Source organism: Myxine glutinosa, chromosome 9, assembly GCF_964187855.1.
Source record: "Myxine glutinosa chromosome 9, kmMyxGlut1.1, whole genome shotgun sequence".
In the NCBI taxonomy this organism is placed as follows: domain Eukaryota; kingdom Metazoa; phylum Chordata; class Myxini; order Myxiniformes; family Myxinidae; genus Myxine; species Myxine glutinosa.
This window is the reverse complement of record NC_136269.1, coordinates 55,577,564-55,600,451: the sequence shown is the minus strand read 5'-3', so window position 1 is coordinate 55,600,451 and position 22,888 is coordinate 55,577,564. Positions and strand designations below refer to the sequence as shown.

The following is a 22,888-nucleotide window of genomic DNA, read 5'->3' as shown; positions in this document are numbered from 1 at the left end:
CAAAAAAGAGAAACTAGAATGTCTACTGCAATGTCTGGTGAATAAGAAAGGGTTCATCTTTCACAGCATCTGATTTATTTGTGAGGAGAATATTTTCTGTGCCTTTGTGCTGCAGACCATACTCGATGACTTGCTCTCTGAGCGCAGGGAGTTCCAACACTTGTCATTAGCTGTTTCAGCTTGGCTGGATGCTATCACTGCTCAGGTTCCACCTGAGGGGGAAGGCCTTGATCTCGAAGCGTCGGTAGACGCTTTGCAGAAGCTGGAGGAAGTACTTCTTGCAGATAATGACTTCATGGAGAATATACAGCTACTTGAGAATCTGGCACACAGGATGGAAGGAAGTTGCTCAGAGGAGAGCATGATGGAGATGTTAAGGACCCTCAGCTCTTTAAGTGAGCAGAAGAGAGAAGTACTCGGAAGGGCTGCTGCTAAACAGGCATCCTTGAAGAGGTAACGGACTTCCCTTATCAAAGCAAAATTGACTGTTAAAGTGTCAAATTTATCTTACTATAATTCGAGGAGTGTCTGTTTATGGGTTTGGGTGTTTGTTTGTTTGATTTCTATGCACTCCTCAACCACAATAGATAATCAGGTGAAAACTGGTGGTTGCAGTATACTTAGGGTGTGCACTGAAAGATTTTGGGTTAATAAAAAGATTACAATCCTAGTGCTGAGGGTTCAGGGTTGGGGAGGACACTATTTCTCTCTATGTGTGTATTATGACATGGTGCTGCTCCTGGTGGGTGGAGGTATTGCAAGTCATAATAAAATACGCTACTTTAAATTGAAGAAAATGTCTGTTGTAGTTCTTCCATTTTTAGTTTTACATCATATCAGAACTAAAAGATAATGCATGCCGATATATTTACCCCTGCCATAATCTGATCTGCTAGAACTTGCTAGAAGCTCTGGAGGGAAGAGGAGCATAGACAGCCTCTGGAACGCAGTTAAACCTAAAGGAGAAGTGAGAACAAAGAGGAGGTATGCAATCACCCTGGATATTGCAAAGATGCTGACTCGAAGGAGTGGGTAACTCGAAGAACATATAAATTCTGGAGTTGTTGGGGATGATTAGAGGGCTGAGACTATAGAGGGAGCTAAACCAGAGGAGAGGCTGTAAAAAAAAGAAATCACACAGTCCACTGACTTGCTTGCATTGTGACCTTGTACTTAGGTATCATTGCAGGAGATTCCAATAATGTTGAGAGCTTTAGATGCTAGCTAATCCGGGGGAGACATATGTAACTCTGGGGCCCCAGCACATAGGGGAGGGTAGTACTCCATTGAACTAGACACCAAGGCCTTGTAAACTGAGTAGTTCTGATATTTTAAAAGCAACTACCTGGCTTTGGAAGTATCTTTGGTAGCTTTGGAAGCTTTCGAAGCTTTGGAAGCCAGGTTTACTATTTGAATAGCCCAGGAGAGGTCATGGGCCATTTAGAGGCCTAGAAATTCAGCAGGTGAACCTCTCAGTGGCTGACCATGGAAATAGGTGGGTTACTGCAACAATCCTTCTTTAGCGACAGGGTGAGACAGTGAGTTTTTCCACGATTGAAGGACATGTTCCATTAATTAACCAACAACTAATCATTTCCAGATCAGGAGAGAGTGACACAGCTACTGGCGGAGTGGGATGGGGTATGGTAGAGCACAGTGTGAAGTTGTCTGCACACAGGAAGAGAGGGTTTCCAGAGCATCGGAGCTTTCATGTATGTCGATGAGGAACAAGACTGGTCCCAACACACTGTCTTGGGGACCTCTAGCCTGCACTAGGAGAGGGGAGGAGAAGGTTCCATTGATCACAAAATGTTGACTGCATGAGTGAAAGATGTCAGAAATGCAGGAATGAAGACAGCCTTGTATGCCAGAGGTAGAGAAATTGGCAAGCAAAGCAAGATGCCAGACTGTCTAATGACAGATATGTCAAAATAAACGGTCCTGACCTCTAGTTTCAGATTTTGGGCCTCCAACCATTGCTGAGATAGAATCATCATCATGTCCAGCAATGAGTAACCAGGATGGAAATACACCTGATTGTCAGAGATCAGCCTGTTTGAGATTAAGAAACACTTGACACCAGTCGCAGTGATGGATTCTCTTACTTTGCTTATAAAATTAATTTGAAGCAAGCTGACTGACATGTAGTTGAGAAGATCAGTTTTTGCATCATTATTGTGGACAGGAATGATGTTTTCTGAGTTCCATTCTGATGATAGGCAGCCAAATGAGGCCATGCTAAATAAAACAGATGGAGGAGAATCAAGCGAGCAGCAGGAGAACACATAATTCCATCTGAGGCCATCACCGGAGCAGCTGGGGTCAAGTCTGGACAGAACATTTCTGCCTTGTGTGAAAAGCACACAAAGTCCAGCAGACAGTATGTACAAGGGCATAAATAAATATTTAAAGTACAAAATCTGACAAATAAACACTTCCTGGATAATGCTACAGTGTATATTTTCTCTTATTATAACCTTCTTTGTTCCTATTTCCTCTTTTTTAGTTGTCTGGAAGTTTGGAGACATTACGAGCATGCTCGACAGGAAGTGATCATGCATCTTAACACAACTGAGACGCAACTGTCCCAATTTTCCTCTTCTAAGCCTTCATCTGCACAAGAGGCCACCACTAGGTTGCAACAACAGAAGGTATGGTAACGATGCAGTCACACCAGCAGAATGGTGATTGTGCCATGAGTTTGTTCAACATAAGCACGTTTAAAGGGAAACGAGCGTCGTGTTTGAAAAACTTAATGGCACTAAATCTGATAATCATCATTTCACTTTACATCCTTGTATGCGGATATCCAATGTGTTGTGAGCTGTGGCCTATGAGTCTCCCAAGATATATAAAAAACACACACCGACATATTTACCCTGTGACACCGTGATATTACCCTACCCGTCATAGCTCATAACAGCCATTAGGCAGCAAATACAACATCACTGAACTTCCCAGTATGTTCTGCAGAGGCCCACAGGTCTTCCCTTAGTGTCACTGATTGGCTGGCACTAAATATATCGAATGGCATTAAATGTTAATAGGAGTATGGACATGTAAATTTCGACACATTAATGACGATCAGTTATGATGGCAACAATCTTCATTGTCATCATCTTGTATCAAATAAGCATAAATATATACGTGTGGCGGACACAAAAGCCCACTGGCGTGGTGACATCATTCCACGCACCAAGTGGGCGGTGGCCACGCCCGAGGGGTAGGCGTGGCCTCAGGATATACACCGGGCGACCAGCCCGGAAGAGTTCAGTGTTACAGTGTAGTCTTACAATAAAGACGTTCATATGTTACCGCTTGTCCGCTTCCTCCTTGCTCACAAGCAGCGCGCGTAACGCCGCGCTTTACTGGTGACCGCGAGTTGCTCGGACTTCACTTGGCGGTCAGGCACTTCTGCCATCTGCTCGAGGGCCGGGCGTTCACTGCCTTCGTCGACCACAAGCCGCTGATCTTCGCGATGGGCAAGGTCACCGAGCCGTGGTCGGCCCGGCAGCAGCGTCACCTCTCGGCCGTGTCCGAGTACACGACGGACATCCAGCACGTCGCGGGGAAGGACAACCCGGTGGCGGATTGCCTTTCCCGGGCCGTCGCCCACGCAGTCCACCTCGGCATCGACTATGCCCGGATGGCAGCGGACCAGGCCGCTGACCCCGACGTCCAGGCCTTGCGGACCGCCGTCACGGGCCTCCGCGTCACCGAGGTGCCGTTCGACGGCGCGGGCGCGGCCCTCTTGTGCGACGTCTCCCTCGGGCGTCCTCGCCCCATTGTGCCCGCGGGCTGGCAGCGCCAGGTGTTTGACGCCATCCACGGCCTGTCCCACCCGGGCGCGAGGGCCTCCCAAAGGCTGATCGCCGACAAGTTCGTCTGGCATGGCCTCCGGAAGGCCGTCCGCGGCTGGGCCAGGACATGCCTCGCGTGCCAGCGCGCCAAGGTGCACCGGCACACCCAGGCCCCGTTGGCCCCGTTCACGGTGCCGGAACGCCGGTTTGACCACGTCCACGTGGACCTGGTGGGACCTCTGCCCCCCTCGCGGGGTTTCACCCACGTCCTCACCATGGTGGACCGCACCACCCGGTGGCCGGAGGCCGTGCCCTTGGCGTCGACAACGGCGGCCGATGTCGCGCAGGCTTTCATCGCCACCTGGGTCGCCCGGTTCGGCGCCCCCTCAGACATCTCATCCGACCGCGGCCCCCAGTTCACCTCGGAGCTCTGGGGGGCGGTTGCGCAGGGGCTCGGGGTCCGGCTGCACCGAACCACGGCCTACCACCCCCAGGCTAACGGCCTGTGTGAGCGATTTCACCGCTCATTGAAGGCCGCGCTCCGGGCCACCCTCCGCGACGGCGGCTGGGTCGACAGGCTCCCCTGGGTCCTGCTGGGCCTCCGGACGGCGCCCAAGGAGGACCTGCGCGCATCCGCGGCGGAGTTGGTCTTCGGGCAACCGCTGCGGGTACCGGGCGAGTTCCTCCCCGACTCCACGGCACCATGGTCCGCGGCACAGCAGCGCTCCGCTCTGCAAGAGACCGCCCAGAGGTTCGCCCCGGTGCCAACGGCATGCCACGGGCACCCACCGACGCACGTCGCCCCGGAGCTTCGCACGGCGGAGTACGTCTTCGTCCGCCACGATGCCCATCGGACACCACTGCGGCCCCCGTACGACGGGCCTTTCCGCGTGCTGGAGACCGGGGCGAAGCACTTCACCCTGGACATCGGCGGTACTCCTGACCGCGTTTCGGTAGACCGCCTCAAGCCGGCCCACCTCGATGTGGACCATCCACCGCCAGTGGCCCGACCCCCACGTCGGGGCCGCCCTCCTGCGGGCGGACCCCCGGCACCGGCCAGCCCCGCCGCCACGGCGCCCCCCGGTCCTGCACCCATCCCAGGGGCAGCCAGGGGCATCCCACCTGGTATCCCTGCACCCCAGACGCCGCCGATCGCCAGGGGGCGCTTCGGCCGGGTCATTCGTCTGCCCCGCAAACTGGCCCTCCAGGTGCGCGGGAATTCTGGGGGGGCGCGTGTGGCGGACACAAAAGCCCACTGGCGTGGTGACATCATTCCACGCACCAAGTGGGCGGTGGCCACGCCCGAGGGGTAGGCGTGGCCTCAGGATATACACCGGGCGACCAGCCCGGAAGAGTTCAGTGTTACAGTGTAGTCTTACAATAAAGACGTTCATATGTTACCGCTTGTCCGCTTCCTCCTTGCTCACAAGCAGCGCGCGTAACGCCGCGCTTTATACGTACATTATTAAGGACAATCTTTTTCACCTAAGTTCATCTCCATCCGTTCTCATCGATTGGCAACATCTGTTTAGGATTCACTAATACCAAATATGTTTATAATACAGTATTTTTATTTATGGATCTGTTTAGGATTCACATCTGTTTAGGATTCACTAATACCAAATATGTTTATAATACAGTATTTTTATTTATGGATCTGTTTAGGATTCACATCTGTTTAGGATTCACTAATACCAAATATGTTTATAATACAGTACTTTTATTTATGGATCTGTTTAGGATTCACATCTGTTTAGGATTCACTAATACCAAATATGTTTATAATACAGTATTTTTATTTATGCCCATATGAGATGTTACCAGAATTGAGATATTCACTTTCAAATTTGTCTTGCTTTCAAACAAGCTACAACAAACAGGAACAGACAGGCCTGAAAATCTCAATTTTGTGTATTATGGAGAGTTAGACATGCATTCTGCTTTTCATAGTGAATGTTTAGCCCTTGGAAAATCAACGAGAGTGACCTCAGCACGTTTTGAGATGCATCATCGTATGGTTGTATGTCAAAGGATTAATATTGGCAACAAAGCCAGCATTAGCATTTGTTAAAATGTCAAACTGAAGTACGCTTTGTTTAGTGACAGATAAATCTGCATTTTTCTTTCCTGATAGGCCCTTTTGGCGACAGTGACAGCGCTCCGGACAGAGCTAGCCAGTCTGGAAGATGTGGCGCACAAGGCTGAGGACTGCGTTAGTCCCACGAGCAAGGCCTCCATGAGCAAAGCCATGATGGCTGTGTGGCAGCGTTGGTCTCGTATACACAGCTCAGCACGGGAGCAGGAGGGCAGTCTGCAGAGTGCCGTGGAAAAATGGAAACAGCTTACTGATAAGGTATGCCACTACTGGATCATCATGTTCACTTTATATGCGTATTATATATACTGTCCCTTAATGTTCAAAAGGACCAACGTAGGCCATTTAGACAACGCTGGATAACAAGGTTTTGTTTACCTGTTTAATTGTTAAACTAAAGTTTTTCCACAGATGTGCATCAGGCATATTGAAGTAAATAATGCAGGACGCAATATGACTGATGTGAAAAGGGCTATCGATTTTATTACATATGCAAAATGGCAGCATTATTGACTAATATCCCTTCCCAACCGCCGCTCCCCCACCCTCCCCTGATGTATCAGTGTGGTGCCAAAAAGGTGTTCTCTAAACCAGGCTCAGAGCCTACATAGGCAAAAACTTTTAACTTTTTCAGCAATCCTTCTCCCCCTCCCCCCTCTCCCCTCCACTGCCTCCTTCCCCCAAGCCCTCTTCCTCCCATAGATCTCCCGATGTCCCTGCTCTCTACTCTTGCACTTGTGTGCTTTCCTCCCTCTCTCCATCTTGTCTCCCGCTCCCTTTATCTTATGTTGCATATGTCCGTTTGTCTTTTTGTGATTAATGTTAGCTCTTACATGGGCCTCGATCTTGGATCCCAAAAAAAATAAAAAAATCCTGTGACGATGTTTTGCTGTTGGATGCTTTGTGAGGTGGACTCTTCATCCTGGTGGGTATATGTTTGGCACACTTCGTTCCTAATTAGTTGTGTAAATGAGCATCATTCGACGGGTGTTGTATTCTACCCAGAATAAGCTCGATCCATTAGCCACCTGGAAGCGACTTATCTGTGTAAACTAATCTTCATCTTTAGTCCGCCATGGTTGGAACTTTATACGTATAGTCTTTAATAATAATATGATTTCCCTTTCAAGGAACTTCGACGCAGAAGGAGGCCATTCGGCCCCTCAAAGCCTGCGCCATTATTACCGACTTGTGGTTCTTTGTATGTGCTCTATCCTTTTTAAATACTGACGATCAAGCAAGGAAGCAGCACGTACTATTTTTTATAGTATTTGGTTTGATCTCGACCGGGTTTCAAACCATCGACCTACCAGACTCAAGAGTGGACGCTCTAACCTGCATTATCCCACTGAGTTTGTCTTTCAATGTTCAAATCAGATTAAGCAAATTTGAGAAAATCTGTATGTTGGTGTTAAGTGGAAATCATCGTCATTCCCAGAAATTATTTTGGCTAAAGTTGATTTTACAAGGGCGTAGTTTATCTGAGTACCACCAGCGAGGATCTACTTTAGTCCTTGTTCTGCTTTTACTGCATTTGATTTTTTACCCATAAGCCAATGCAGAGCATAAAAGTAAATGTTACCAACCCCGACCAGTCAGACTTGTGACTTGCATGGGAAGAGCCTACAATTGTTATTTTTTATTTTTTATTTTTTTTGTATACAAGGTCGAGGCTCGTGAAAGAGCTAACATTAATCATGCAAAAAGTCAAACCGACACATAAAACACAAAAAATAAGGGGAGCGGTAGACAAGATGGGGAGAGAGGGGGAAGGACACAAACACAACATTTGAGAGCAGGGACATCGGGAGAAATGTTTTAGGGGGAGGTGGGAGAGGTTTAAAATATATGAACACTGCAAGGACTTCCAGGAAAGAAGTTGGAATTTCCCCCCAAAAAAAAAATCCGGCAATATAAGCAATATAAGCTGGTATGGCAATATAAGCTGGAACTACCCACAATCCTTTCCGTTTTCTCTCATATGAAGTAAATGGCTGCAAGGTTGTATCAATATAAAGGAGCTCAGCCATGCAGCTGATGGTTCCCTCTTTATATAATGGCAGAAATTTCTGGAATTTGTCCGGGATGCATGGTTATAACTTGCCAACGTGTCGTCTAAAGACACCGTGGGATCTTTAACATCCACCAGCTGATGCTAAAAATGTGTCCTCGGCTTAACATCTACCAAATGGACGTGACACTCAGAGGCAATGCTCTGCATGTTTAACACAAATCTGACAGTTTATAGTCAGGTCGAGAATGAAATCCAAAGTACATAGCTCAACGGAAGGTGTGCTACCTTTGTACCATTCTGTCTGATGATGCACAAGCTTAGGTCAACTAATGGGAAGGAAAATCCTTTAGATTCAGTAAAGGGTACTTTTGAGATTTAATTGTTCCTTTGTCGAATAACATATACAATTGATGTTTCCATTTTTTAGGTGCAGCAGGTATCCGAAAGGCTGAAGGACCTTCAGATGCGAATTCCAGAACGGCCAGCAGAGGCGGCCTCTCAGATGGAGTTGAAGGCATTGCGCGAGCAAGCTCGGACCATTGGGCAGGAAATGGAGCAGGAGCAGGCTGGTGTATCCCTACTGTTGCAGCAAGTTATGTTGCTGCAAGGCGGAGACCCTATCTTGGGCGAGCCAACAGAGGACCATACCCTGGCTGAAAACCTCCAAGTTATGCAAGCAAACTATGAGATGTATGTTAGGGGTTGCTCTTGTGAGGTCTTGGCTGAGTTCCATTTCTCATTTTTTAATAAGCCAGGTCTTTCATATGCCTTTCTGGAGATGTTGGAATAGCTACAATAACTTTTCCAATTACCTCCTTGGCGTTCAATGTTTTCGGCCCGAGGCTTACTCGGTCGGTGGAAATGGCAATCCATATTCAAAATTGCATCACGATGAATTATGTTTAAAAAATTTGGTTGTTTCTGACTTACCGGTATTTCCACCGTATTCCTGCCGGAGCCGGCCACTATTGAGTGGGTCTCTTCAAACCACGCTGCATTTTTAAAATGCTGATTTTGATGGTAAATGTCGCGATTTCCTCACCGTCATATGGAAAGAGAAAAACAAGCAAGAATGAGGAGCATACGTAGCATTTAAATGTAGGAAATTTGAACAGTTTTGTGAAAGTAATTAAAAATACAATTGAGTCATTCATTTTTATCTGGAATGTTCTGTATAATATAATTTGCAGATAAATTAAGATAGATAGTCAAAAGCTTTCATAAAAGAGTCTAATCAATATTAATTCTCACTTCAAACATATGTTTTTGTATCAAATACATGAATTATGGCATGGAAGAGACATTAGGAAATAGATAAGGGCTCATGATTGGTGGGTTTCTGTATGATAGAGATTAGATTACAGGAAAGTGTAGATACTTTCATTGGCCGAAGATTGGCAGATGCAGTTTATCATCAGGATGGGGAAGGTGCTGGGAATAGGTAGGAATAACGAAAATAGAGATGGCATGATGCAAGGGGCAGTCTTGGAGTGTGTCACATGGAAGAAGCATTTGTGGGTGGCAATAGATATGGAGGGTCGAGGAGGTAAGCAGAGAACACAGTGCCAGGCAGCTGTAGGTAAAGCTAACAGGGTTTTAGGTTGTATTTGTCATTGGATAACTTACAAAATCAAAAGAGGTAGTGTTAACATTGTATAGAAATGTATTGAGGCCTCTTCTGGAATGTTGTGCTCAGTTTTGTTCGCCACATCTGAGGTACCACATAGGAAGGGTTCAGTATGGATGATTAGCTTGATTCTGGACCTAGTGTGACTTTAGCTACAAAGAGTCGCTAAAGGATACAGGACTTTATACATTAGAAAGGAGGTGATTATGAAGAGATCTATAGAGATACATAAGGACGGAAACAAAATAAGAGCTGAATTGTTTTTTTTTCTGCACATTTGACAGTGATAGGTCCAGTGGCTACGGCTTGCCAGTAAATAGAAGGAGAGTTAGGACGATGTTAAGTCAGGGTGTTTCACTCAGAGAGTGGTTTCTACATTGGAGTTGAGGGTGGTCTCTGGAAATGTGGTGGCAGCAGAGATAGTGGATGGATTTAAATTGGAAATTGGAGAGGTACCTAGATTCGGTGGGGGGTACAGCAGTACATGAATGTTGACAGGATTGTGCAGTCTTGATGGGCCTAATGGCCTCCTCCTGCAATGAAGTTCCTTTTGATTTATGATCACTGGACATCAAAGTATATGATGTTAATCGAGCAACTATGAAATAATGGTTGTGCTTGCAGGCTGCGTCGAAGTCTGGAAAACCAGCGACTGTTCTTGGAAGAAGAGCTCCTGGTCCGCGAAGAAGTGGAGCGTGAACTTGGCAACGTGAAATCATGGCTGCAAGAGAGTGCATCCCTTTTGCGTGGGCTGGACAATAGTAACTACAGTGATCAATTGAGCCGAATCCGGGTAGGCGCTGCCAATGTCTCAACGCGTATTCTCAATGAAGCAATTCCAGTTTTTAAAAATGTAAGGGGTTGTTGTATGATCTTACAGAAAACTTCCCCAAATCATCTTCATGAACCAGACCATTGATTTTTATTTATTTATTTATTTTTGCGAAGTTTTGGTTTGTATTCAAAATTAACAGAGGTACTTTACTTTAGCCACAAAATAGTTCCCACATTTAAATTGTTGTGGTTAATTCAAGTGGTGTGCACTGATTATATCCCCCCTTTAGATTTGTAGAACACTGTATTTTCTTCTCATAGCAACTGTCTTCCAGCATTTTACAGATCTTCACCACTATACATTTGCTTACACTTCTTTCACTCACCTACATGTCACCGGACATTATGTTGGATATGCTACAACTCATGGGCTTGCATCCGCTAAGCCACTGCCTGTAATAGGTCTTTGCTTCAAGGCATTTCTTGTCTGCAAACCTATAACACTTTCTTTTTTTGCAATCCCCAAAATTCCTATTTATTTCATTTTTCTATAAACATATTTGTGGAAAATTTCCAGACATGCCTCACATAAATGCTGGAAGTTAAAATCAGCAATGCCAAATATTGATGTCATTTATGTCTTTTTAGCCTGGTGGTGGCTTAACGGTTAAGGTGGTTGGCTTGAGATCTTAGGGTCCTGAGTTTGAGCCCCTGTCATGCCGTTGAACTAACACCAGGTGGTTGACTCAGCCTGTCATCCCTCCGATGTCGGCAAAATAGGTACCAGCTGATTGGTAATAGACCCAGCCGCTGCATCACAGCCGCGCCCCCAGAAAATGATGCAACCAGCAGCCATAGGCTGCACACGAACCACCATGTGTGTTTATTGTGGTGCAGGAGATTGGAGGAGGAATGACCCAGCGCCACCACATCACATCGGAACTGTCTAAGAAACAGCAAGCCAAGTATCAGCGGCTGGGCGTTGCCGTACCGGAGGAGACGGTTCAGGCATTGGCCGAGGTCAGCTACGCTCTGCAGGCTCTTGGACATCAGGCAAGTTGGCTCCTTGTGCACATGCGCGATCCATGCAGTCCGGTGCTTGTGTTGCATGTGCACATCCTTCATGTTGGAGGAGAGGTTATTGTTTTACCGAGGGCATGTATTTGATTAATTACTGGAATAAATACATTGGAAATCTACACTTTAATCCATCACCCAAAATAACTTAATTTTAATGATAAATGTGGCAGAATAGTTAATTCATTATTATGTAAGATAGCAGGATTTACAAACATCTGATTTATGTCCATTGGGACTCTCAGTCTGGTGCAGAATTTATTTAAAGGATTTCTGTGGAGGCTTTTTGTAGTGATGTGTTTGTGTCTTTGTGTGAAGTTTTTGAAGACACAAACGGTGCAAAATATATAGTATTTAGCATTGCTGTGTACAACAATTTGATTTTGTGTCTGAGCTATCCTCATACCTTACAAAAATGGGAATATACTGTGTTAAGGTACGTGACATCTTCGTTGCCTCTGTGATAACACAGATTGACAAGTAGCAATGCTCATATCAGCTTGAAAGCTTCTTGGATTCTTATATTGTACATCATGTTAAATTTCCATTTCATCCACTGATAACATTGACCTACAACTATTCTTTTTCGAATTTGGAGGTATGATTTTCATTGAGGAATTATATTTATTTTGGTATAATAATTCTTTTCTTTTTATTCGTGTGCATTCGTGTCGTTGGTTGTTATCTCCATGTGCGGGTTTCAGAAGGTGGAACGGAGCCCTCCCAAGTCTCAAAGTATCCACCTTCATGTGTGTTTGCATGTGTAATAATGTGTTGACATAATATACAGTACAAAATGTCAAGTATTATATGTGTGTATATAATATACAGTACAACATGTCTGGTATTATATGTGTGTATATAATATACAGTACAACATGTCTGGTATTATATGTGTGTATATAATATACAGTACAAGATGTCAAGTATTATATGTGTGTATATAATATACAGTGTAGGATGTCAAGTATTATATGTGTGTTTAGGAGTCGCGGAAGGCGAGAGAACGAGGCCATTCGTAGGGTTCGAAGATGGTTTATTGTAACAGTAAGATCCAGCACACTAAACTCGAACGGAAGTCAGCATGCTTATATAAAGCCAAAAGCCCTCTTCAGAGGGCGTGGCTCCGGCAACCGCGCGTGCGTCACGTCCGCACAACCACAAGTCCAACAGGCCCGTGCACGTGTATTATGCCCAAATAAGGTAATCACATAAGGTAACCGCCACATGCGGTTACCTGCACATAAGGTAACCGCCACATAGTGCCGCGAACGTCAGCGCACACGAAGGTGACGAAACAGCCGTGCCGCGAACGTCAGTGCGCGCGAAGGTGACGAAGCAGCCGTTCCGCCAATGTCAGTGCGCGCGAAGGTGACGAAGCAGCCGTGCCTTCGGAGGGTCTTGGAATAGGTTCGCCCCTCCGGTCGTAGAGGAGGTACCGAGCGCGGTGCGCGAACCTCATAGTCCTGGCCGTCGTCGTTACCGACGCTCCGGCATGTCGAAACCGCGGTTGAAACTGCACCCGAAGCCGTGCGGTAGAAGCCGGCGTCACCAGCCTAGGTGGCTTCCCTGGCTAGGGCGCGCTTGCCGTGTCCGTTCGCAGCCCCCGAATCCGTTCGGGGGCAGTCGGGGTCACCAGTGAAGAGCAGGGCTCTTGCTTGAGACGGACGAAGTGACGGGCAAGACACAAACTCGTCCGAGAAGATGTTTATTGTAAAAACCAACTCGGGAACTCTAAAAAGCCCGTTTATCAGGCTGCATATATATCACAACCAGAAAGCACAACCGAAACCGAAAGCCACGCCTCTCAGGCGAGGCGCGCTTCGGTGGTCACGTGACCGACAGGTGCAAAGGATTATAACCGCACGCGCGGCACGCTTTGGTGGTCACGTGACCGGCCACCCCGGCGCCGTGGTTTGCCCGCCGGTTACGTCACCGGCTGGAGCAAGGAGATTCTGTTGCTGGTCTTGCTTGGGGGACCCATGGGTCGCTACATGTGTATATAATATACAGTACAACATGTCTGGTATTATATGTGTGTATATAATATACAGTACAACATGTCTGGTATTATATGTGTGTATATAATATACAGTACAAGATGTCAAGTATTATATGTGTGTATATAATATACAGTATAGGATGTCAAGTATTATATGTGTGTATAATGCAGAGTGTTTCAAAAAGATTGATCCAACTTTGACTTCCTGCCATTTCTTTGTTTTTTGACCTGTACCGTTTTCCTTTTCAGGCTTTGGTGGGGTTATCGTGGTATTTGTTCCCTGTGATTTCTAGCTCCATACCTCAACTATGCCATTGACAGTGGAGCAGAAGCCAAAAGTGGTGGCTCTGTGGTATGAGACTAAATCATATGTAGACACCCCCCGGAGGTTCTACCAGGAATACGACCTCAGAACACCTGATGAACCCACAAATTGTGTCATTCAACATATTGTGAAACATTTTGAGCACAAGGGTAAAGTGCACAACCAGACCAAGGGCAACAGTGGCAGGCCAGCATCAGTAACCAAGAGCCAAGCCAACATCGACGCCATGTGGGATTCTGCAGTGGACAGTCCCAAGATGTCCCACCGCCGGCGCTCCCAGGAGCTGGGCATCAAACTAACATCAATCTGGCGTACCCTTACTAAGGAACTGAAGCTTTTCCCGTACATCATCTCTATTAGGCATAAACCGAGTCAAGATGACATGATAAGGAGACTTGATATGTGCAATTGGCTCAGTGACAGGATGGAGCGGTACCCAAACTGGATCAACCTGATGTGGTTCAGTGATGAAGCCCATTTCCACTTGAACGGTGCCATCAACAACCACAACAACATTTTCTGGGGGACAGAACCACCTGAGATTTCAGGAAAGTTGGACAGAACTTTGGAGTCAGGATCAATGCCTGTCTGAACCACGGAGGGGCACACATCGAGAACGTCAAATACATGGATTTTGCGTAAATGCCAATTTCAGACCTTGGGCTCTCACTAACTCTAGCAGTGACTTACTGCAATAGCGATCAGTGATAGAAAATACCATGTCATAAGCTTTCAAGAAATGTTTGGTTCACGTTTCTGAGGTTTCTGTTTCTTTGTAAATAAACGTTTAAAGTTGTATCACTCTTTTTGAAACACCTTTTTTTTTTTTTTTTTTTTTTTTTTTTTTTTTTTTTTTTTTTTTTTTTTTTTTTTTTTTTTTTTTTTTTTTTTTTTTTTTTTTTTTTTTGTATACAAGATCGAGGCTCGTGAAAGAGCAAACATTAATCACACAAAAAGACAAACCGACACACAAAACACAAAAAACAAGGGGAGCGGCAGACAAGATGGGGAGAGAGGGGGGAGGACACAAAAGAGAGGGGGAAGAAGGGGAAGGACACAAACACAACATTTGAGAGCAGGGACATCGGGAGGACTTGGGGGGAGGTGGGAGAGGATTAAAACATATGAACACTGCAAGGACTCTGGGGTGAATTACCGGGGGTAGAAAAGATCAAGGTTTTCGATGGGGGAAGATAAGAGATGGTGGTGAACAGCTGTTTTAAAGACCTGGAGGGAGGAGTGGGATTGAAGGGAGTGGGGGAGTTTGTTCCAGAGGCGGGAGAAAAGGGGAATGAAAGAGTGAAGGTGAGCAGAGAGCCTAGACTTTGGCAGTTTAACCATAAGAGGGTTGCAGGCAGATCTTGTGCGACCTGAAGGAATATTGGGGGGACAGAGCACAGAGAGAGCTGGGGGAGCAAGGCCGGAGAGGAGTCGGTAGAAGACAGAAAGACCACCTACCTGCCTGCGGTGAGTGAGTGAAAGGCCCTCAGAGATAGCTTCATCGCGGGAGATTCCAATGATTCTGAAAGGTGTGTGGAGAGAGTTGGAGTGAGTGGTACGGAGTGGTGTGCATGGTGCGAAGGTGTGGATGGGGGAAGAGTGGACCCCTTTCACGAGCACCCGGGGCGGGTAGTGTAAGTGTTAGGTAGAGGGTGCAGGTAAATTGTTATACCTTGTACACAGTACAACATGTCAGGTAATTATATGTGTGTATATAATATACAATACAGGATGTCAGGTATATATCAGGTATTATTATATGTGTGTATAATATATAGTGCAACATGTCGATCATAATATTTGTGTGTACATAATATACAGTACAACATGTCAATCATAATATTTGTGTGTACATAATATACAGTACAACATGTCAATCATAATATTTGTGTGTACATAATATACAGTACAACATGTCAATCATAATATTTGTGTGTACATAATATACAGTACAACATGTCAATCATAATATTTGTGTGTACATAATATACAGTACAACATGTCAATCATAATATTTGTGTGTACATATTAATATACAGTACAACATGCCAATCATAATATTTGTTTGTACATAATATACAGTACAGCATGTCAATCATAATATTAGTGTGTACATATTATACAGTACAAAATGTCAATCATAATATTAGTGTATATAATATGCAGTACAACATGTCAGGTATTATATGTGTGTATAATATACAGTACAACATGTCAGGTATTATATGTGTATATAATAAACAGTACAACATGTCAATCATAATATTTGGGTATATAATATACAGTAGGCCTACAACATGTCAATCATGATATTTGTGTGTATAATATTTGTGCGTATAATATACAGTATAATGTGTCCTGTATAATATGTGTATAAATCACCATCATGCATATATATGTGTAGATCATTATTCATGTGTGTGTGCATGGGCCATTGCTACCGAACATCATCTCCACTCGTGAGTCTCTAAGACTAAACAGAGGTTTCCCTGTTCCCGAAGCATCCATATTCACACCAGTAAGGAACCATGACTCATGGACCAAGCCGTCTCCTTATCCGTGCTCCATTTCCCCCTCCTCTGTCCCTAAAGAGGCCTTCGGGGTTATATGCCCGGTCTCAGTCTCTTCCCTCTCGTGCTCATCCATCTCAGTCTCGTCCCTCTGCGACGGGATAACCACCTTTAGAGGCCATTTTTCCCCGCAAAGCGGGGGTTGGCCTTTTTCGGGAACCGTGGTTGTTGTTGTTTTTTGGCCCCCTTTTTGAAGCAATGTTTTACGGCCGGATGCCCTTCCTGACGCCAACCCTTTTTGCCGCCTTTAACGACAAACAGGGAATTACCAGTGAACTGGTACTCAATTAGCCGACCTCGGAAGGATGACAGGCTGAGTCAACCACCCTGGCATTAATTCAGCGATCGACCGGGATTCGAACCCAGGATTCTAGGATCCTAAGCCGGCACCCTAGCCGCTAGCCCAACACCAGGGCTCCCTCTGCGACGGGATAGAGGCAGCAAAACCCTGAAAGCTGCAAGGCAAGGCGAGGTTGCCACGCTGCGTCTCAAATGCATGTCGATCAGCGCAACTACGGGCATTCCCCCTCCCCCACCAAAGCAGCCAAATAAGTTGTTGTATTCGGCATAGCATGGTCCTGGATCTCATGAAGCTCGGTCTCATGCAGGCGGAACATGGCGTGCATATCTCGTCTCATCGAAGCTGCCGTTTTCGGGTCAGACTTCACTGCCTTCGAAACTGTTGTATTCGACGCATCCCCGGTCCTCTCTCCGTCCCAGGAGAGAGGGAGGTGGCAAATCATGCTGCCTCCCTTGCCACCACCATTGTGTGTGTGTGTGTGTGTGTGTGTGTGTGTGTGTGTGTGTGTGTGTGTGTGTGTGTGTGTGTGTGTGTGTGTGTGTGTGTGTGTGTGTGTGTGTGTATGTGTATGTGTATGTGTGTGTGTGTGTGTATCGACAGTAACCACAACATTAGTAACAAGAGTAAGGCTAAATGTTTATCATTTTTTGACTTTTCCACATTATACACAAACGTTCCACATGACAAACTCATAACCACATTGGACAGAGTGGTAGTTAAAGCATTCGCAGGAGGTAATGAAGTATACATTAAAGATGATCAAAAAAGAGCACATACACTGGTCTATGAAGGAAAATCAATATTGATGTAGTTTATCAAAAACTAACCTTAAAGAAAGTATTATATTTCTCCTAAACAGTTCCTGCCATTTGGCAACAAGATACTCTAGCAGACAGTGGGGATAACCAAGAGTTCAGATCCGGCCCTTTCCTTGCAAATTTGTTCCTGCACATGTACGAGTCTTATTGGGTCCAGAACATAAGCTTTTTCTATACAGCAAAATTCCTAAAAAGCGATTCTATGGCACGGTTGCAGTTGAAATTTGAACGGCACTCAGTAGAGAGCATACCTCCGCCTGGTTGGCCATATCACTCAATGGTGAAGAATCACTTGGAAAATTCTACTAGCTGGATCCGGATCTGGATCTTCACCAAAATTGAATCGATTCTTCCTTGTCACACACACAACCTCTCCAACAAGTTTCGTCCAAATCCGTCCACAACTTTTTGAGATATCCTGCTATGTATCGTTTTTGGCCCTATCTCCCAATGGTGAAGAATCACTTAGAAAATTAAATAACTCTCATATCCGAATCCGTATTCAGATCTTCACAAAAATCGAATCGAATCATCCAGGTCAGACACCCAACGGGTCCACCAAATTTTGTCCGAATCCGTCGGCAACTTTTTGAGATATTTTGTTCACAAATAAACAGATGTTCACAATCAACGACAGACAAACGGACAGACAGTGGTGAAAACATAACCTCATCCACCTTTGGTGGTGGAGGTAATAATTAGGACTGTGAGAGCAACAACACACATATCATAGTAAACATATCCATCATCATATTAAAATACGCAATTTGGGGTCTGTCTGTCTGTCTGTCTGTCTGACTGACTGAGATACATTCTGTTGTTACTTATTTACTTACTTATTGTCTTAGTTAGTTACTTATTTTACTTAGTTACTTTAGTTACTTATTGTCACAACCAAATTTGACAAGGGGGACTAGCGGGTTACACCACTGGGGTTGTGGCGATTTAACCTCCCTCCCCTTCCCCTTCCCCTTCCCCTTCCCCTCCCCCCTCCCCATCCCAACGGCTTTTTCTTCGCCAAGGGTGATTGCGTTTTGAAGTGTATAGCTATATAAAAATAGCTTATCGTGGCATTTTTCCTAGGTGGCTTTTAATTACAAAAGTAATAACAACATTCTTGATAATAGGATAATATTAATGTTATTACAAAGCAATATTAATACTCATAATATACGCCCTCCCTAAGAGGTTTCCTCTTGGCCAAGTGCTGTGTTAACATTTATAAATAGGTTATCGTGCCATGTCATCGAAAACCTTTACCAAAAGTAACAAAAATATGGGGTGCACTAATAGCAGCCTCCCGCCAGGTATAAGAGGTGAAAATACGAACTTTGATCCCCGAGGATCCGCGTTTCTCGAACTTTGATCCCGCCAAGGCCCGCCCCACTTAAGTGACATAAATGATGGAACACAAGAGGGTTTCATCGCTTCATTGCTTATCATCTTTATTAATTCTCTCCACCTCGTCTCTCTTGACACACAAAGAGCTATCAACAACTGAGCACAAGGAGCTATCAACGACCAGCCGTGTCCCTTTTCAGGGCAGGCCACTCACTCGCACCTTGCATTGTCCTTTCCGCACCACACCGCGTACACTTACACCACAGTATCAAACTGATTATACTCCCTCCATCCTCCCTCCTACCTGTATCAGGATTGGTACCTGTATGTCAACGGTGCCTACGTCAGTCCAAAGGGTCGTCAACAAGCACTGAACTGCACTCTCCCCCTCTCCTCTTCTTCATATGTACTTTTATCGGTGTGGTTCTACTGGGCCCATGTCATGCGTGTTCGAATAATAAGTAAGACTGCAGAAGGGGTTAAGCGTTAATGGGAATAAGACTTTTGGGGCTGTTCATTTGACCATTGTAAATTATAGAAGTGCTTTTTATTTTACATCTGATTACCGTGTTTGCATAAATGTGTTTCTTTTACTAATTGCCTGTAAATATTCACTTGTTTCTTATCAAACAGTTGTTTTCAACGTGGCCATTTCATCTCTTTTTCTATTGGCTCGTTTAAGGTGTAATAGTGACTAGCTGTGACATTCCACCCCAATCAATATTGGCTCCATAAATTTAGCCGATTTCTATTTGGCAGCTCCACTCGGCTGTACCTGATTAAATAGATAATATAAATATGTATCGATGGTGCAAGCCCCCCTTGATATTGCCAAGCCACCGGAAAGGTAACATGAAGTTGCGATGATCCTGCCAGGTTTGACGCTATCAATCAGCATTCATGGTTAGCTAGCAACCCGCCAGACCGCAGTGTTATCCCTAGCCAGTGGCCTCAGGACTGGGGGTTTGAGAGGAGTCCGAGAAGTTCCCCTCGTGGTAAATCCTGAAACCTGGCTCCGTAACAATATATAAATATATTTTAAACCATTTTCAGTGGTTTCTTGAAGACAGGGCTTCAAGCATGAAGAGAATCCGTTATAAATAACCGTTTGAATATTTGAATATTAGTTTGATTTATTGGTAAGTGGGGTGGACGTCCTGGTTGGTGGACATGTCATATTTAAGGTAAGATGTGCATGATATGATGTATTATCATGCAATAGAATGTGTGATGGGAGTTGTCGCGATGTGATAATACATTAAATCCTCGAGCTAGTAAAGTTTGTTTGGTGACGTTGCATTAGTGGGTTGACTGACTGCCTGGAGGCAACTGAGGTTGTGGATCCACTGATGTAGGTAATCTACTGATGTGGATCCAGGTCCGAGGTTGTGGATCTACTGATGTACTGATGTAGGTAATCTACTGATGTGGATCCATGTCCGAGGTTGTGGATCTACTGATGTAGGTAATCTATTGATGTGGATCCATAACCGAGGTTGTGGATCTACTGATGTAGGTAATCTACTGATGCGGATCCATGACCGAAGTTGTGGATCTACTGATGTAGGTAATCTACTGATGCAGATACATCACCGAGGTTGTGGATCTACTGATGTAGACAATCTACTGATGTGGATCTGTGACCGAGGTTGTGGATCAATTGATGTTGGTAATCTACTGATGCGGATACATGACCGAGGTTGTGGATCTACTGATGTAGGTAATCTACTGATGCGGATACATGACCGAGGTTGTGGATCTACTGATGGAGGTAACCTACTGATGCGGATACATGACCGAGGTTGTGGATCTACTGATGTAGGTAATCTACTGATGTGGATCCATGACCGAAGTTGTGGATCTACTGATGTCGGTAATCTACTGATGCAGATACATGACCGAGGTTGTGGATCTACTGATGTAGGTAATCTACTGATGCTGATACATAACCGAGGTTGTGCATCTACTATGTAGGTAATCTACTGATGTGGATCCATGACCAAGGTTGTGGATCTACTGATGTAGGTCATCTACTGATGTGGATCCATGACCGAGGTTGTGGATCTACTGATGTAGGTCATCTACTGATGTGGATCTATAACTGAGGTTGTGGATCCACTGGTGTAGGTAATCTACTGATGGATCCACAACCTCAGTCATGGATCTACACCATTTGGAGAGGCTCTGGGCTGAAATGATCAAAACCTTGAGGTAGAACGGTGCCCAGCTGATGATCCTTGCAGTCGGGAAACTAGTCAATTGCTTACAGGGTAAGGTTGCTTACATGTCAATTGCTTCCAGGTCAATTGCTTACAGGTCAATTGCTTACATATAGGATGCTGTGAAATTAACATCATTTACCACAATGCTTTAAATTATATTATATTTTAGGAACAGCTGATGGTGCACAGTTAATTAAAAGTTTGTGTGTGTGTGTGTGTGTGTGTGTGTGTGTGTCTATGTTTGTTTGTGTTTGTGTATTGTATTGTAAGTACAGAGGATCTAGGTATTATTTTGAGTATGCCTCCGTGTGTCTTGTGTTCTATCAGTGTATCATAAGCAGACAGCATTCTGAAGATCTTTCACCGTCTTTCTCCCTCTACCTTTTTTCCATCAGTGCACCCATCTGCTTGTTCGTGTCCGGTTGTTTTCCCACTATTACACCATCAGTATGTTACCCTTATATCACCTGTAACCTTGTTGTGCCACAAGCTTATATATTTGTATGCAAAAGTGTGTTCTAGGTGATATTAAACTTGAGCATCAGCATACTTCATGAGCTTTCAGTTTGTTTCCACATCATTTGAGTTTACTTTTAGATGGCCACAGTATAACACAGCAGCCATATTGTTTTCCTCTCTGAAATGAATGTAATTGGTTGGCTTTAAAATATGACCTGCTTTTAATTTGTCTTGTAGGTTCACGAAAAAGAAAAAGAAGCAGAACAAGCTTTGAGCTTTGAAGAGGAATTTGAAAACAGAATTTCAGAAATTTCAGAAGAGCTGGAATCGATTGAGTATCGTCTTAAAGAAAAAGCAGTCGGCTTGCAGCAAGCAGTCACCTGTCAACAGGTATAAGCCAGCGTGTTGATATCGTACAAGACTAGCAAGCAAGGCAAAGTACAACAAAGATGGGAAGGATCAGTCACACATTTCCTATTTTAATACTTGTATCTTAAAGGGCGTAAAGGGTGTAACAGTTGTCCTTCAATTTATTTGTTCACCTGACCATATACGGTTCTATAATTCTCAACCACCAGGTGGTGTGAAAGACAACTTCCTTGTGGGTTGCTTGTGAAAGCAGCAGTTTATTTGTAGTAAAAGTAGCTGCATGGCTTTCCTTTTTGAGGAGAAGAAGCCTATTATTATGAAAGACAATTATTGTGTACATTATTTAAGCTAGAAGGTATATCATGTTGGCATAGCAAGTTTTGCACCAGCCAGTCAATGTAAAGCATTAAAAATCCTTTCTGCTCATTCGATAAATGTAGATATTTTCCAATTATTTATTTTTCACTCATAATGCCATACAACACTTATTATTGCTTTGAGGACGGGCAAGTCCGAAAACGTCAGCACTTCTGCACGTTTTCACGGCAGATAACCCAAACTTAAAAATATTATTATTGTTTTGTTTTTTTAAAATACTTTTTCCATCATTAGAGCAAAATACATTGGGGCTGGTGTTTTGGGAGAAATCAAATTGCAAAATCATTTTTATGTGAGAATTTTTTTTCCGCAATATTTGCACTTTTATAGCAATATCATGTGCATGCAGAGTATATGATCCACCACGCGGTGACCCGGGTTGCGCCGTGACGCCGCCATATTGATTAACCCAGGTTGCCTCGTGACTCAGCCTGTCATCCTTCCGAGGTCGGCAAATTGAGTGCACCATGGTGCCCGAAAAAGGCCAACCCCTGCTCTGTGGGGAAAAATGGCCTCTAAAGGTGGTCCCGGGTTACCTCGTGAGATACGGCAATTCTCAAATCAGGGCCATTTAACAGTAACCCGTTCTCTCGTGAAGGCTAAAATGACCCGGAACATCCACACTGGGCATGCAGTTCTTCAATAAAGTTTATTTAGATGTGATACCAAATTCAACAATCAAAATAAACCGGGAAAATAATGCCAATACTGGCGAT

At 44.7% G+C, this 22,888-nt stretch overlaps 1 protein-coding gene across 1 annotated transcript in view; it reads left to right on the top strand.

The window, feature by feature from the left end:
- Positions 1-22,888, top strand: part of LOC137435376 (nesprin-1) — a 375,431-nt gene that overhangs the window by 129,455 nt on the left and 223,088 nt on the right. The window contains exons 49-55 of the mRNA XM_078784359.1: positions 116-453; positions 2,507-2,651; positions 5,935-6,153; positions 8,337-8,599; positions 10,161-10,329; positions 11,208-11,363; positions 21,663-21,815. Of these exons, the coding sequence (XP_078640485.1) occupies positions 116-453; positions 2,507-2,651; positions 5,935-6,153; positions 8,337-8,599; positions 10,161-10,329; positions 11,208-11,363; positions 21,663-21,815 (1,443 nt within the window). The remainder of the gene's footprint in view (positions 1-115; positions 454-2,506; positions 2,652-5,934; positions 6,154-8,336; positions 8,600-10,160; positions 10,330-11,207; positions 11,364-21,662; positions 21,816-22,888) is intronic.